Raw genomic sequence first — 15306 nt, 5'->3', positions numbered from 1 at the left:
CATCAACTTCAGGTTCTGTACGTCACCTACACACAAGGGCTAGTTTACATTGGCCAATTAACCATCGCTGGACTGTGAGAGTTCTGTACCCAGGCTGGTCTTCTGTGTATTCCACTGAAATTTGAAGTATCCAACTGACTTAGTATTCTCATATCCAAAAAAAATTAACATGACATATTATTTGGATTCTAATTCAGATGGTGGAAGGCCTGAGATGTTGGTGATAAGGTTATGAGAGATTGGTCAGCCTGACAGGTACCTTGAAGTGAGGATTTGGAAAGCGTAGGGTGGGAGGTGGAGATTAAGTATTTTAAATGCACATTTGCACGAAAAAGTTTCCATAGAGAGGAACTTGACGCATCAGTCACAGGGGGATGCCAGTGAATTTACGGCCCTTCACTTCACTCACTGGGAGTGCACTTGTCTTTTCTAGTGTCCTCCAATGGGTGAAGCTTCCCAGCAAAATCTCCCGTCGTGTTCCAGGGAGACCAATAAGTTGAGGAAAGGGAGCCTGGCGCATCCATTCTGCTTCCACAACTCAATTGACTACAACAAGGAAAACATTGCACACTTAGCAAAGTGCTTGACAGAAATGTTCTCAGACACAATTAGACCCCAATGAAGGAGACATTGGGACAGAATACCACAATTGTTTTGGTTGGCCTTAGAGGAGAGAGAGCAGTAGAGGGGCAGAGAGGTTTATGGAGGGAATTACTGAAGGCATGGCCACCGTTAGTGGTGCAATTGAGATTGAACACAGGCTGTTTGACTCAGTTCATTTATTATGGGTTCAGTCATGCCCCCTCATAGTGTCCAGTGGGCAGATACAAGTCTGATCTCCATTTGGCCCAAAGCTACCTGTTCTCCACTTACTGACAGGTGGAGAATGTGGTCTTACTTTTGGCTTTCGACATCTCTGGTACAGGTCACAGAAAATAAATCAGCCAGGGTTTCTGCCCCCACTTTCCCACTATAATTATCTCCCAATGGAAAGCAAGCATGTCCTGCTATTCAACAATATCCCACGAAAGCAAAATGCACCAGGTGAAACAAAACAGGGATTGATAGAAACACTTAGAGAAAAACAAAGTTCCAAGTCAAAGCCCCTTTGTCAGAAATTATTTTTTTCCTCAACATTGATCTTGCTTTTTTCTCCACAGATGCTTCATGATCAGCTGAATGTTTCCACCACTCTCTGTTTTGTTTCAGATGATCCTACACTTATTTCACTTTTCTGCCCAATCCCATATTCCTCAATTCCCCCTTGTGAATAAAAAAACCCTTGCTCTAGTCCATGAATGAATGAGGTCTCAGTGTCCTTAGCTTTCTAGGGTAGACCATTCTAAAGGTTCAGTAAATTGGTCCATCATCTGTTGATCCTGGTTCTCGTGTTTCAACCTGAATGACTGACTGTTTCTATTTGTATGATCAGGAGCGGTTTCAGGTGAAGAACCCCCCACACACCTACATCCAGAAACTCAAGAGCTACCTGGACCCAGGGGTCACCAGGAAGGTAAAAGAACTATGTACACCAGTGAAACAGTTTTATAAGGAGGGCCACAACCTTGAGTATTGCAGCAACACATTGAATAAGACGTCCTTAAGGATAACTTCTGTGAGCATGTGTGAGTTGCTCTTTAGCCTTGGGGAATGTGAGGCTGATTTGTATGTGGGATAGGTATTAAACCCCATAACTGTGTGGGTTTCCTCTGGGTGCTTCGGTTTTCTCCCACATCCCAAAGACATAGGGGTTAGTGAGCTGTGGGCATGCTATGTTGGAAGTGTGGCGACACTTGCAGGCTGCCCCTCGCACCATTTTGGCCTGCGTTGGTTGTTGACACAAAATGACTCATTTCACTGTATGTTTCAATGTACATGTGACAAATAAAGCTAATCTTTGATTGAGTAAGCATCAATCAGAATAAATCCAACTGGTTAAATATGTGGAATCTTGAAAGTAGGCTGGATGCTGAATTTTCTCTGTTACAGCATGGACAAGTGGATGTAGTTCAGGGGATGCAGAGACAGTCATGGAGAGTACTCATCTCCAATACAGCTTCTCCTCTCAGACAATCCACTTCAGCACCGTGATACTCTCAGTGTTAATCTTGCGGAGCTGGTGGTACGTCAGTTCCAATGTGAACCAGGGAGGAAGTGCGGAAGGAGTTGTGAAGGAGGCAGTGAAGGAGTAGGGACAGGAGGGAGGGAGAAGCAGGGAGACGGATTGAGGCGGAGGATGAGAGAGAGAGAATGAGGAATAGTGGAGGGTGGTGTGGAGAGTGAGGGGGTGGATAGTGTGAAAGGGAGGGAGAGTGAGGAACAAGGAATGAAAGGATGCATGGAGAGAGAGGGGATAGAGTGCAGGGATAGGGAGGATGAATGCACAATGCGAGGCAGAGTGAAAATGGCCATTATCTGTACCTACAGGGCAGTGTATTGCAGCACTATAAAACTCCTTTAATATGTCCCTCTGTTCATCACCCCAGGCTAAAATTAATCAGCTCTGCACCCACAGACCTTTCTTAATTTTTTACAGAAGTTTAGACGCCGCGTGCAGGAATCCACAAAGGTGCTGCGAGAGCTGGAGATCTCCCTCCGGACTAATTACATTGGGTGAGTGCACAGTGCTGCATTACAGGCAGCCAGCAGTTGCAAGGCAGGAACATGAGGAAAGAGTGGAAGCATACAGGGGAGATGAGGGGAGGTGAGGGGAGGCTATTTAGAAGGCTTGGCAGACCTTAGAGTTGATGCAGAGTATTGCTGTCATGATGCACGCTGACAAATGACTGACCCGGGTGAGGAGGAACGACAGACTTCCACGTAGAGACAGAAACAAGAGTTTACTCATAGGGATTCCAAGAGAACATCGGTGGTCAAACGAGCGACTCCACAAGACGAACCATGCTTGAAACACACAAGGACCCCGCAACCTGCTCTAATTGGGAATCCACTTTAAATAAATATGGTATGTTGAAAACCTATGCCAGTCACAATAAATTTGACAAGATTAAACAGAAAGTATAAGGGCTTAATGACTCTGGATCAGACACCAATTAACAAATGCAGATGCACAGGCCCACAGGGCTCATGACAATATTACACAGTTGTCCTGAGGTGGTTAAAGGCTCTTCTGTTAATTATCAGACCACAAGGCCTGAGTTAGCACTATGGAGAAGAGAAGATAAAGAAATACATAGAAACATACATAGAAAATAGGTGCAGGAGTAGGCCATTCGGCCCTTTGAGCCTGCACCGCCATTTATTATGATCATGGCTGATCATCCAACTCAGAACCCCGCCCCAGCCTTCCCTCCATACCCCCTGACCCCCGTAGCCACAAGGGCCATATCTAACTCCCTCTTAAATATAGCCAATGAACTGGCCTCAACTGTTTCCTGTGGCAGAGAATTCCACAGATTCACCACTCTCTGTGTGAAGAAGTTTTTCCTAATCTCGGTCCTAAAAGGCTTCCCCTCTATCCTCAAACTGTGACCCCTTGTTCTGGACTTCCCCAACATCGGGAACAATCTTCCTGCATCTAGCCTGTCCAATCCCTTTAGGATCTTATACGTTTCAATCAGATCCCCCCTCAATCTTCTAAATTCCAACGAGTACAAGCCCAGTTCATCCAGTCTTTCTTCATATGAAAGTCCTGCCATCCCAGGAATCAATCTGGTGAACCTTCTTTGTACTCCCTCTATGGCAAGGATGTCTTTCCTCAGATTAGGGGACCAAAACTGCACACAATACTCCAGGTGTGGTCTCATCAAGGCCTTGTACAACTGCAGTAGTACCTCCCTGCTCCTGTACTCTAATCCTCTCGCTATAAATGCCAACATACCATTCGCCTTTTTCACCGCCTGCTGTACCTGCATGCCCACTTTCAATGACTGGTGTATAACGACACCCAGGTCACGTTGCACCTCCCCTTTTCCTAATCGGCCACCATTCAGATAATAATCTGTTTTCCTATTTTTGCCACCAAAGTGGATAACTTCACATTTATCCACATTAAATTGCATCTGCCATGATGTTGGAAATGTTGGAGAACTGTGGGGAGGAGGTCACAGAAACATCTGAGGTCAAGGATGCAAATGCAAGAAACAGTGAGGAAGGCAAATAATATGTTGGTCTTTATTATAAGAGGATTTGAGTTCTGGTGTAAAGGTGACTTATTATGATTACAATGGATTTCATGAGACTGTACCTACTGTGCAGCCATTCCTCAATTTACAAAAGGGATGCCTTCCTGGAAAAGTTTTCTTAAGTAAAATATCATAAATCTTAAAGGCTGAGCAAAATGAAATGTCAGTACAAGGTGTTTCTATGGATGGAGGATGGTCCACTCATCATATATATCAAGTACCCATACACTAAAGAGTCAACAGCATGAGGTAAATGTTTACCTCATGAGGAGAGATTTGAGTAGACTAAACCTGTATTCTCTTCGAAGTGCAAGAGGAGATCTCATTACAATTTGCAAAAATCTTTAATGGCGCGACAGTCAGAATGAAGGGAGGATGTTTCACCTAGCTGCGAAGTCAAGGACCAGGGGTCAAAGTCTCAAAACCGAGGCAATTTAAGACTGAGATGAGGAGGAATTTCTTCACTCAGAGGGTGGTGAATCTTTGGCATTCTCTGCCCCAGTGGGTGTGGCGGCTCAAGTCATTGATTATAGTCGGAAGATATTAAAGGAATTAAGTGATGTGTGGGGCTGGGCAGGAAAACAGAGTTGAGGAAGGCAATCAGCCATGACCTTGATTAATGGCAGGGCAGGCTGGAGGAGCGGAATAGCCCCTCCCTGTTCCTGCTTCTTATGGGGATGAGGAATTGAAATTTAATGCTGGAAGTAGTCTGGGGGAGGAAATTGGGGGTGGGAGAGGCTGGGAAATAGTGGTACTTAGTGAGGATAGGATTGATGAAAGAATGGAACTGGTTGTCAGGCAGTGGATTGAGCAAGAGCAGATTCAAATCCCTCCTGGCACCCCCACCAGTGGATGCTGCAGCCCAGGTAACAGAAAGGGACAGGGAGGATTGTGGGAGGGGCTGAACAGCAACAAACAATGGTTCCACTTTAGGAAGTTTCATCTCGGACTGTGATTGGTTAATCTTCAGCCACTCCTATTCTAACAGCCTTTTCTCCAGCGCATGTGTTCAGAAATGAAATGTGCGCTATGTAGCGTGCTTGACAGTGAGTCTATAGGTTGTGGAGTCTGTTCAGTGTTGAGGTGTGTGACACAAACCATGCCCATTCAGAAGCCAGATGGATGTAGGGTTAATAACTGTTCCTGAACCTGGTGGTGTGGGGCCTGTACCTCCTGCCTGAATGGTAGTAGCAAGAAGAGAGCATGGCCTGGACGATGGGGCTCCAAATCATAAGTTTACAAGAGCAGTAATTAGTGAGGGCAGTAGGTTCATGATGGTAAATAAACTATGGATGATTCCAGAAGCCATTCGGCCCCTCATGCATATGAATAAACAGATCTACAGAATGCTGATTATATATGGTTTGGGTTGAAGTAAACACTGCAGATACTGGAAGTTTGAAACAGAAATGGAGGACGAGATCAACTCAGAAAGCAAACAAGGGAATGGCTGATAGAATTTAACTCAGACAAGTGTGAAATGATGTATTTTGAGAAGTTAAACCAGGCCAGGACATACAGTGAATGGCAGGGCCCTGAGAAGTGTTAGTGAACAGTGAGTCCTTAGGATATCAGTACATAGTTCTCTGAAAGTGGCAACACAGTTAGATGGAGTGGTGAAGAAGGCGTTTGGTGTGCTTGCTTTCATCGGCTTAGGCATTGACTATAGGAGTTGGTCATCATGTTACAGTTGTACAAATTGTTGGTTAGGCTGGTGTACAGTTCTGGTCACCACAATATAGGAAGGATGTGCTTAAACTAGAAAGGGTGTAGAAAAGATTCACAAGGATGTTGCTGGGACTGGAAGGCTTTTGAGTTATAAGGAGAGATTGGATAGGTCAGAAAAGTTTTCCCTGGAGTTAAATAGACTGAGGGGGGTCACCTTATTGAGGTTTACAAAATTATAAGGAGCATACGGTACATAGGTTACACAGGTTAGGGAAGTCTCAACTTGAGGGCTTAGCTTCATGATAAGAGGAAAGATTTCAAAGGAATTGGAGGGGCAATTTTTCACACAGAGGATTGTGGGTATATGGAACAAGATGCCAGATTAAGTGGCAGATACAGGTACAATTACAATGTTTGAATAAACATTTAGACAGAAACATGGATAGGAAAAGTTCAGAGCGATATGATCGCAAATGCAAACAAATTAAATTATCTTCTATGGGCATCTTGATTGGCATGGATGAGTTGAGCCAAAGGGTCAATTTCCATGCTAGATAACTTTATGTATCTATGAATGATGGAAATCTTCAGAAAGTCAGGGATCTGTTCTGGGACCCTTACTCTTTGTGATTTTTATAAATGACCTGGATGAGGAAGTGGAAGGATGTGTTAGTAAGATTGCTGATGACACAAAGGTTGGGGGTGTTGTGAATAGTGTGGAGAGCTGTTAGAGGTTACAGCGGGACATTGATAGGATGCAAAACTGGGCTGAGAAGTGGCAGATGGAGTTCAACCCAGGTAAGCGTAAGGTGGTTCATTTTGGTGGGTCAAATATGATGGCAGAATATAGTATTAATGGTAAGACTCTTGGCAGTGTGGAGGATCAGGGGGATCTTGGGGTCCGAGTCCATAGGACGCTCAAAGCAGCTGCGCAGGTTGACTCTGTGGTTAAGAAAGCATACGGTGCATTGGCCTTCATCAATCGTGGAATTGAATTTAGGAGCCGAGAGGTAACGTTGCAGCTATATAGGACCCTGGTCAGACCCCACTTGGAGTACTGTGCTCAGTTCTGGTCGCCTCACTACAGGAAGGATGTGGAAACCATAGAAAGGGTGCAGAGGAGAATTACAAGCATGTTGCCTGGATTGGGGAGCATGCCTTATGAAAACAGGTTAAGTGAACTTGGCCTTTTCTCCTTGGAGCGACGAAGGATTAGAAGTGTATAAGGTGATGAGGGGCATTGATCGTGTGGATAGTCGGAGGCTTTTTCCCAGGACTGAAATGGTTGCCACAAGAGGACACAGGTTTAAGGTGCTGGGGAGCAGGTACAGAGGAGATGTGAGGGGTAAGTTTTTTACGCAGAGAGTGGTGAGTGCGTGGAATGGGCTGCTGGCAATGGTGGTGGAGGCGGATACGGTAGGGTCTTTTAAGAGACTTTTGGATAGGTACATGGAGCTTAGAAAAATAGAGGGCTATGGGTAACCCTAGTAATTTCTAAGGTAGGGACATGTTCAGCACAGCTTTGTGGGCCAAAGGGCCTGTATTGTGCTGTAGGTTTTCTATGTTTCTGTGTTTCTATGTCAGGCAGCATCCACGAATAGAGAATAAAATAACCTTCCTTCACTCCACAGATACTGCCTGATTTACTGAGTTTTTCTAGTATTTTATGAATTTGTTTTGAATGTTTGTGAGTGAGAGATGTTGATGAGATACCTCTGCTCTTTCAAATAGCATAGGGATCTTAATGCCTGAACTGAAAGGCAGCACCTCCAAAAGTGCAGTGTTCTCTCAGTTCTGCACTCATATGAGTGTTGACCAAGGTTGCGTGCTCGAGTCTCTGATGTCTGACTTGAACCCACATCTTTCCACCGAAGACGGGAGAGCACTATCACAGATGACACAACTCTTTCACTTTCAAAACCAGCCTCTAAACTTTTTTAAAAACAATAGAAAAATTGGACGCACAGAGGCTCACGGCACAGAAGACAAATTAACTCAATCTGTCTGTGCCCAGCTCTTTGCCACAGTAAAGACAAAATCTCTCCCTCCCCCTCCCCTCTCCCTCCCTCTCCCTCTCCCATTCCCCTTTCCCACTCCCCCTTCTCACTCCCCCTTCCCTCCCCACTCCCCTTCTCTCTCTCCCCACTCCCCATTCCCTCCCCACTCCCCCTTCCCTCCCAACACCCCCTTATCTCTCCACACCCCCTTCCCCTCTTCCCCCACTCTCCCCTTCTCCCCTACCCCCTCTCCCCCTTCTCCCCTACCCCCTCTCCCCTTCTCCCCTCTCCCCCTTCTCCCCTCTCCCCCTTCTCCCCTCTCCCCCTTCTCCCCTCTCCCCCTTCTCCCCTCTCCCCCTTCTCCCCTACCCCCTTCTCCCCTACCCCCTCTCCCCTACCCCCTCTCCACCCTTCTCCCCTCTCCCCTTTCTCCCCCTTCTCTCCCCTTCTCCCCCTCTCCCCCTTCTCCCCCTCTCCCCCCTCTCCCCCCTCTCCCCCCTCTCCCCCCTCCCCCCCTCCCCCCCTCCCCCCCTCCCCCCCCTCCCCCCCTCCCCCCCTCCCCCCCTCCCCCCCTCCCCCCCTCCCCCCCCCTCCCCCCCTCCCCCCCCTCCCCCCCTCCCCCCCCCTCCCCCCCCCTCCCCCCCCTCCCCCCCCTCCCCCCCCTCCCCCTCCTCCCCCTCCTCCCCCTCCTCCCCCTCTCCCCCTCTCCCCCTCTCCCCCTCTCCCCCTCTCCCCCTCTCCCCCTTCTCCCCTCTCCCCCTTCTCCTCTCTCCCCCTCTCTCCCCCTCTCTCCCCCCTCTCCCCCCTCTCCCCCCTCTCCCCCCTCTCCCCCCTCTCCCCCCTCTCCCCCCTCTCCCCCTCCTCCCCCTCTCCCCTCTCCCCCTCTCTCCCCCCTCTTTCCCACCTCCCTCCCTTCCCTCCTCTTTCTCCCACCTCTCCCCTCTCTCCCCCTCCCCTCTCCCCCCATCTCTCTCTCCCCCTCTCTCCCACACGCGCGCTCTCTCTCTCTCCTCTCGCACCTTTCTCTCATTCAATATTAAACAGTGTTATCATTAAAGATGCAATAGTCTCTGCTTCAACCACTTCCTGTAGCAAAGCATGATTATGCTGCAACCATTGTTCTGTGTTCGACGTAATTACCAGCATATGGCAATTTGTTGTAAGTTTCAGTGGGGAGCATCTGGGTCAAGAGGTTTGGGGTTTGACTCCTGCAGAATTATCAGCACAAAAGTAAGCTGAGTTGTATTATCAGAAGAAGCAGCAACCAAGCAGGATGTAAAAAACATTATGTATCCTTTCAGAGGGATATCAGGGGAAGCATTCTCAGCGTTCTAGACAATAATTTTCTAAAGGTCAGCATCTCAACATTATCTGGACATAATCCCATTGCTTGCAATAGGATCTTGCTGTCTGTGATTTGGCAGCTATATTTCGTACATGACGAGAGACCATACTTCAAGAATTCTTCATCAGCTGTAATGCCCTGGGAATGTGGACCACTACACCAAGGGGTTCTGTAGTGGCACTGCCTCAGAACTCCTGTGACCCGTATTCCATTCAGCTGTCTGCGTGGAGTCTGCATGTTCTCCTTGTGACTGTGTTTAAAGTTTAAAGTTCAAATTTCTTGTACAAAGTATGTATACCATGTGCAACCTTAAGATTCATGTTCTTGTACGCAGCCACAAGACAAAGAAACACATTAGGATCCATTAAAAAAACCCATGCACAACAGGGACTGCCAAGTATCCAATGTGCAAAAGAAGGCAAGCTGTGCAAATAGTAAACACAAAGTAAACAAATAATACACAGGAAGTGAGCTGTAGAGTCCCCGAGTCAGCTGCGGTGTCAGTCCAGCGCGGTGGCGAGCGAAGCCGGTCCAGCAGCCCGATGCATTGTTGCTCTGCAGCCATCAGGGTTTATCCCGGATGCTCCACTTCCTTCCACATCCCAAGACATGCAGGTTGGTAGGTTAATTGCCTCCAAGTGTGTAGCTGAGAAGTTGAGGGACCAGTGACAGTTGATGGGTAGGTGGAAGTGAAAAGGCTACAGGGAGATTAATGGGAGGATCGGATTGCTCTGAGATCTGGCATAAGACTCGATGCGGCACAGGTTGTAAGTGAAATAGGTAAAGTAATTCTCTTCCTGGCTTTCTGAGCTGTCATGCATTCTATGGGTGGGGAAGCCCCAGTCGGGATGCAGCTTTATATCTAATTAATGCACAAGCAAAATAAATCATAAGCAATAACTGCAGGCCTAGAGACTGGCAAATGACGACGGCAGTGGAAGGGTTAAGCTGGGGAGGTGCTGAAATGAAGAGGAAGGCGGCTTGCAAGAAATTCGGGATGGGGGATGGTGGTTGGGGTGGAGTTTGTAAGTTAGCAAATGGTGGAAATATACTTCGGAAATGCCTTTGTACAGCCTCAATTACACAGCAGATTGGGTTTAAATAGCAGGGAGGAAAAGCCTCACATTATCTGCAATACAATGGCTTCCTGCAGACTGCCGAATCCTTGGGATGCAGTGATAACACTGCTCCCGTCTTACATTCCCCTCGCAGATGACGGAGTACCAGGGTACTCATTGCATTGTTGCATAGGCCTCTCAGCAGGATGTTTGGAGATCAGATGTATGTCTGCATCTGGCCTGGGAAGGCACTCTGACAGCAGTGGTACAAGAGGACTAATGGATTGTTGCAGATCTCCTGTCGGAAGCTCCTGCCCTAAGTATATTTGGAATGTGCACTGTGTTTAGAAAATGAACCCAATGCCCTCCCTCTGTGTAGGGGTTTTGCTTTTAGCACGCCTGCTTTCAGTCTCTGAAGTGCCTTTTACTTCCAGTGGCCTTGTCAAAAATTAAACATACTTTGCTGTAAAAGTATGCTCTCAAAGTTCTGATAATGGATTACATCATGACACAGGCATTGTTGTTGGGAATTCAAGCCCGCTCGAGTCCACTCAGCATCCAACAGAGGGAACGACAGGTTGATGCTCTGAATGGGTCTCTTTGCCAGAGTCTTGAGACACAAAATTCCACTTGGTGGTGCCTACCTTCGGATATATTGAATGCTGAGATTGGTTCCAGTCTGGTGTCCATTGCTTGTCGGCACACCTTTGGTCACCAAATTAAGGAGCGTATGGCTGCGTGCAGCACCAGTGCATGTAGATTACGCTGTGAAGTGGGTTTGATTATGATGGCAGTAGATGTCCAGTCGAGAAAGCGCAGTGCAAGTAGACAAGAAGATGCAGGGGCCACAGCAAGATAGATTGTGAGGTTAGGAGTTCATTTTTATCATACAAGAGGTCTTACTTTATACTTCATACTTTATTGTCGCCAAACAATTGATACTAAAACATACAATCATCACAGCGATATTTGATTCTGCACTTCCCACTCCCTGAATTACAAATCGATAGTAAATATTAAAAATTTAAATTATAAATCATAAATAGAAAATAGAAAAACGGAAAGTAAGGTAGTGTAAAAAAAAAAAAAATGAGAGGCAGGTCCGGATATTTGGAGGGACGGCCCAGATCCGGGTCAGGATCCGTTCAGCAGTCTTATCACAGTTGGAAAGAAGCTGTTCCCAAATCTGGTCGTACGAGTCTTCAAGCTCCTGAACCTTCTCCCGGAGGGAAGAAGGACAAAAAGTGTGTTGGCTGGGTGGGTCGTGTCCTTGATTATCCTGGCAGCACTGCTCCGACAGCGTGCGATGTAAAGTGAGTCCAAGGATGGAAGATTAGTTTGTGTGATGTGCTGCGCCGTGTTCACCATCTTCTGCAGCTTCTTTCGGTCTTGGACAGGACAACTTCCATACCAGGTTGTGATGCACCCTAGAAAAATGCTTTCTATGGTGCATCTATAAAAATTAGCGAGGTCTTTTCTTATAACACCAGGACAGAAGCTGTCCTTGAGCCTGGGGATACGTGATTTCAAGTTTTGGTATCTTCTGCCCAATGGGAGGGTGAGAAGAGAGAACGTCCTGGGTGGGAGGAGAGGAATCTTTCATTATGCTGGCTGCTTTCCGGAAGCAGCCAATAACTATAGACAGAGCCCATCCACCAGAGGCTTGGCTTTGTGATGTACTGAGCTCTGATCACAACTCTCTGCAGTTTCTCGCAGTCACCGACAGAGTAGTTCCCTTACCAAGCTGTGATACATCTGGATAGGATGCTTTCTAAAACTTGGTGACCGTCAATGGGGCCGTGCTGAATTTTCTTGCCCTTCTCAGAATGTTTTCACCAGGTCAGGTCTGCTCACCCAACTCACCCAGAGCTACTTAAAGATGGCACTGATTAATAAATGTAATTTGCTAATTGATTTCCAAGGGCTTTTGCTTGAACTTAACGAGTGGATGATGATGATGATGACGGCAATGATGATATGACATCTACAGGAATGGTGTACCTGCAGCTGGGGTGCTTCTTTTCATTCCAAAGCTTCTGCAATAGGTTGACTCAGTAAAAGACAACAGAGGCCATGGTGAATGGTTGTTTACAAGGTGAATAGTGGCATTCCTTAAGGATCAGTTGTAGGGTTATTGTTTTTTGTTTATTTAGTTGGGAGAGTGAGACAGCTTGCATAACAGGACAAAATGCTCGGAGTTGTATATGCAACGAGTTAAGCAGTTGGTGGGGGCTGGCATTTTTTAAGGATCAAGAATCAATTTTATTCGACATGTACATTTACATGTATTAGAAGTGTGCTATGGTGTGTTGGCACGACATGTAGCAAAAACAATAACATTCAACAATTATAAAGAATTATATAAAAATAAAATTGAAGATGCACTGACTGATTTTAACACTCCTGTAAGGTTATTGACTTTGCATCCAAATCCTCGTAGCTTGAGTCCTGGCATTGACTCCATGGCCAGTCACTTCCTTCTGCCCTGTAGAGTTTCTGCCACGAGAACTCCTCAATCCCCGATTAGAGTAGGACAGGGTACGTGGGTACTTCCTCAGTCAAAGCCTCTGTCCCAGGTTGTGCACTCACTTTCACCATCTCCAATGCAATTCCTTCTTTGGTTTCAACTTGGGCTCAACACTGACAAATCTCAAGGGTTCAAAGGTCCAATTTAATGTCAGAGAAATGTATACAATATACATCCTGAAATACTTTTTCTTCACAAACAGCCACGAAAACAGAGAAGTGCCCCAAAGAATGAATGACAGTTAAATGTGAGAACCCCAAAATCCCCCACCAGCTCCCCCCTCCCGTGCGTAAGAAGCAGTGAGCAACAATCCCCTCTCCCCCCACCGGCAAAAAAAAGCAAGCATCGGCACCGCCACCCAGCACAGCGTGAGCAAAGACACAGACTTGCAGTTACCCCGAAGACTATCGCATTTCATCCGGCATTCAACAAACCACAGGTTCTCTCTCTCCCTAATAAGGGAGAGATAGGTGTCCCCCATTTTCACAGCGAGCAGGGAGACATAACAACAACAAACTAGTTTACGATTTTAAAAGTCCGTTTCATCACTTCTTACAAGCTCTGTGCCTGAAGACCGCAAAGATCTCGGGTCTTCGGGCCCACAGCGAAAGATTTTCTAGACTCCCCGATGACACATGGGTCTCCTGCTGTGACGTTGGCCCTCGATCTGCCTGTCTCCAGAGCCCTGAGAGCTTAGGCTTCCAAACATGATCGAGACTCTCAGGCCGAACCCTTGGCGTGCCGAACAACCGCCAGTCCTGAAACCGCAAGAACGGGTCCCATTCCCGCAAAGAACTGAAGTCAGCGTGTAACTCCAGGTCATGGTCTTCAAAAGAACCCTGGAAGGGAAAAATAAAGATGTTAAGGATGGAAATAGAGCTGTTTCCAAAGATGCAAGCAAAGGGATCGCCATTTAGTGCCATCTTAACTCCGCCTCCACATCCGGGTATCTGCACTCCTTGCTGAGCTTGTGAGGGAGCAAAGCTCAAGACTGACGGATTTAATTGTGCATCATTTTCCATGCACCTGTTTTTTTTGCCTGCATCCAATTTTATCCCCCTTGATCTTCTGAGAGAGCGCTATGCTGTACTCTGTGCTTTACTGCATTTCTGTGAAGCTTCATATAACCCCACTGTTCAACCCACATATCAGCATTGATGGATGGACATGACTGGAATGTTATCTTATATTTCTATCCATTGCAGAACATCAGCCCCAAATGATCTAAGATGTATATCTCAAAGAAAAAGTATATATATGATAAGCATTTCATATTTGGCTAGACCACTGCTCCCACACAAGTTCCTGTCTAAGGGGCTGTGGTCTTTGGCTCAACTCATCACTGCTCCTCATCAGTGCACTAAGACCCCACAGGGATCTGGGATGCATGTCAGCACTGAATTAGACCAGGACAGGGGTCTGGGTTATGCTGAGCCCTTGTTGTAGGGATTTTCTTTTTGAAAGGGATCTGCATCGGAGAACAACATCACAGTCCTCAATAAATCAATTGGAAACAATCCAATGCGTAGTCTGACAAATTGTGCCTAATTGCCATCAGGGTGGCCTGTGAACTGAACCCATTTGCAGAAAGGTCACACATTAAGGTTATGTATTAATTGGCCTCCTCCCTCACTCTCAACTTATTTTTTTTGTTTTCTAAAGGACTCCAGTCTTTACTGCTCGTTAGAACTTTATATTTCGCTATTATACTTAAAGTTTTTCTTGTTCCACTTTTTGCATCCTCTGCTTTTAATTGTGCAAAGGGAAAGTGTGCTTCAAGGAAGTGTTCTGTATCTCCTTACAAGTGATAGTGTGTAGCATTTTGTTAAGAATTTTTCTGCTGAGTTGTTTGCAGATAAACATGTATCCAGTGTGCTTGGGAAGGTCTGTTGAAAACGCTGCACACAGCATAAACAGATTTTGTGGGTTGAAGGAGATGATGCCAAAATAAAAATAATTCGGAATGTTGTTGATATAGGATGTGAGTTCCGGAACGGACACACATTAGTCCCACTCGCAGTTGACCTCGTCTTGTCACCTTGGCTCTGCATCCTGTTCCCTTTCCTCTCTACCTGATCTGCACCCTCTTCAGTGGGAAGCCCTGGAAGTGGACAGGGAAGAGGGTGGAGCTCCCTCACCCTCCTTGTGTTGCGGGTTTATTGACAACCTTTACAGAGAAGATGCATTTTCCTGCACCCTCAATCGTCCATCTTGATCCCAGTCGGATAACTAAGGCAGACGGTGTGACCCCACAGAAGTAATGGGAGTCTTCCAGGGCAGATGGTAATAGCCCAGGCCTGCTTGGTTCTCTGGACCAAAAGCTGGCCAAGTTAATAGAGAGAGCAGGCATGTTGAGGAGACTACAGTAAGGGAAGGCTGACCTAAGGGTCCACTTGCGACTTTTGCATCTTTGTCAGAGGAGCCTTGTGGGTTGGAGACAATTGTCCAGTACCTGAAACTCTGCTGGCAGCAGCATATTCATTTTGTGTTGTTTTTATTTGTTGTGTCCCTGTTGGATCCAATTCCACCACTGCCATATCCGAGTGGCCATGCTTCATGGATCTGT

The 15306-nt window shown here is 46.6% G+C and overlaps 1 protein-coding gene across 5 annotated transcripts in view; it reads left to right on the top strand.

Moving 5' to 3' along the window:
* The window catches only part of LOC140191921 (formin-like protein 3), a 182009-nt gene that overhangs the window by 82287 nt on the left and 84416 nt on the right, over positions 1-15306 (top strand). For 4 of the 5 annotated variants that reach the window (XR_011883960.1, XM_072249787.1, XM_072249788.1 and 1 more), the window contains exons 3-4: positions 1433-1513; positions 2537-2613. Coding sequence is in view for 3 of the 5 variants with exons in the window: in XM_072249787.1 (XP_072105888.1) it covers positions 1433-1513; positions 2537-2613 (158 nt within the window). In the remaining 2 variants the exon portion in view is untranslated. Of the gene's footprint in view, positions 1-1432; positions 1514-2536; positions 2614-9736; positions 9771-15306 lie in introns of those variants that run through there. The other variant, XM_072249789.1, reaches the window with a different exon arrangement.

Source organism: Mobula birostris, chromosome X (genome assembly GCF_030028105.1).
Source record: "Mobula birostris isolate sMobBir1 chromosome X, sMobBir1.hap1, whole genome shotgun sequence".
NCBI lineage: Eukaryota > Metazoa > Chordata > Chondrichthyes > Myliobatiformes > Myliobatidae > Mobula > Mobula birostris.
Note: the sequence above shows the minus strand (reverse complement) of the source record. Positions and strands in the feature narration are given on the sequence as shown.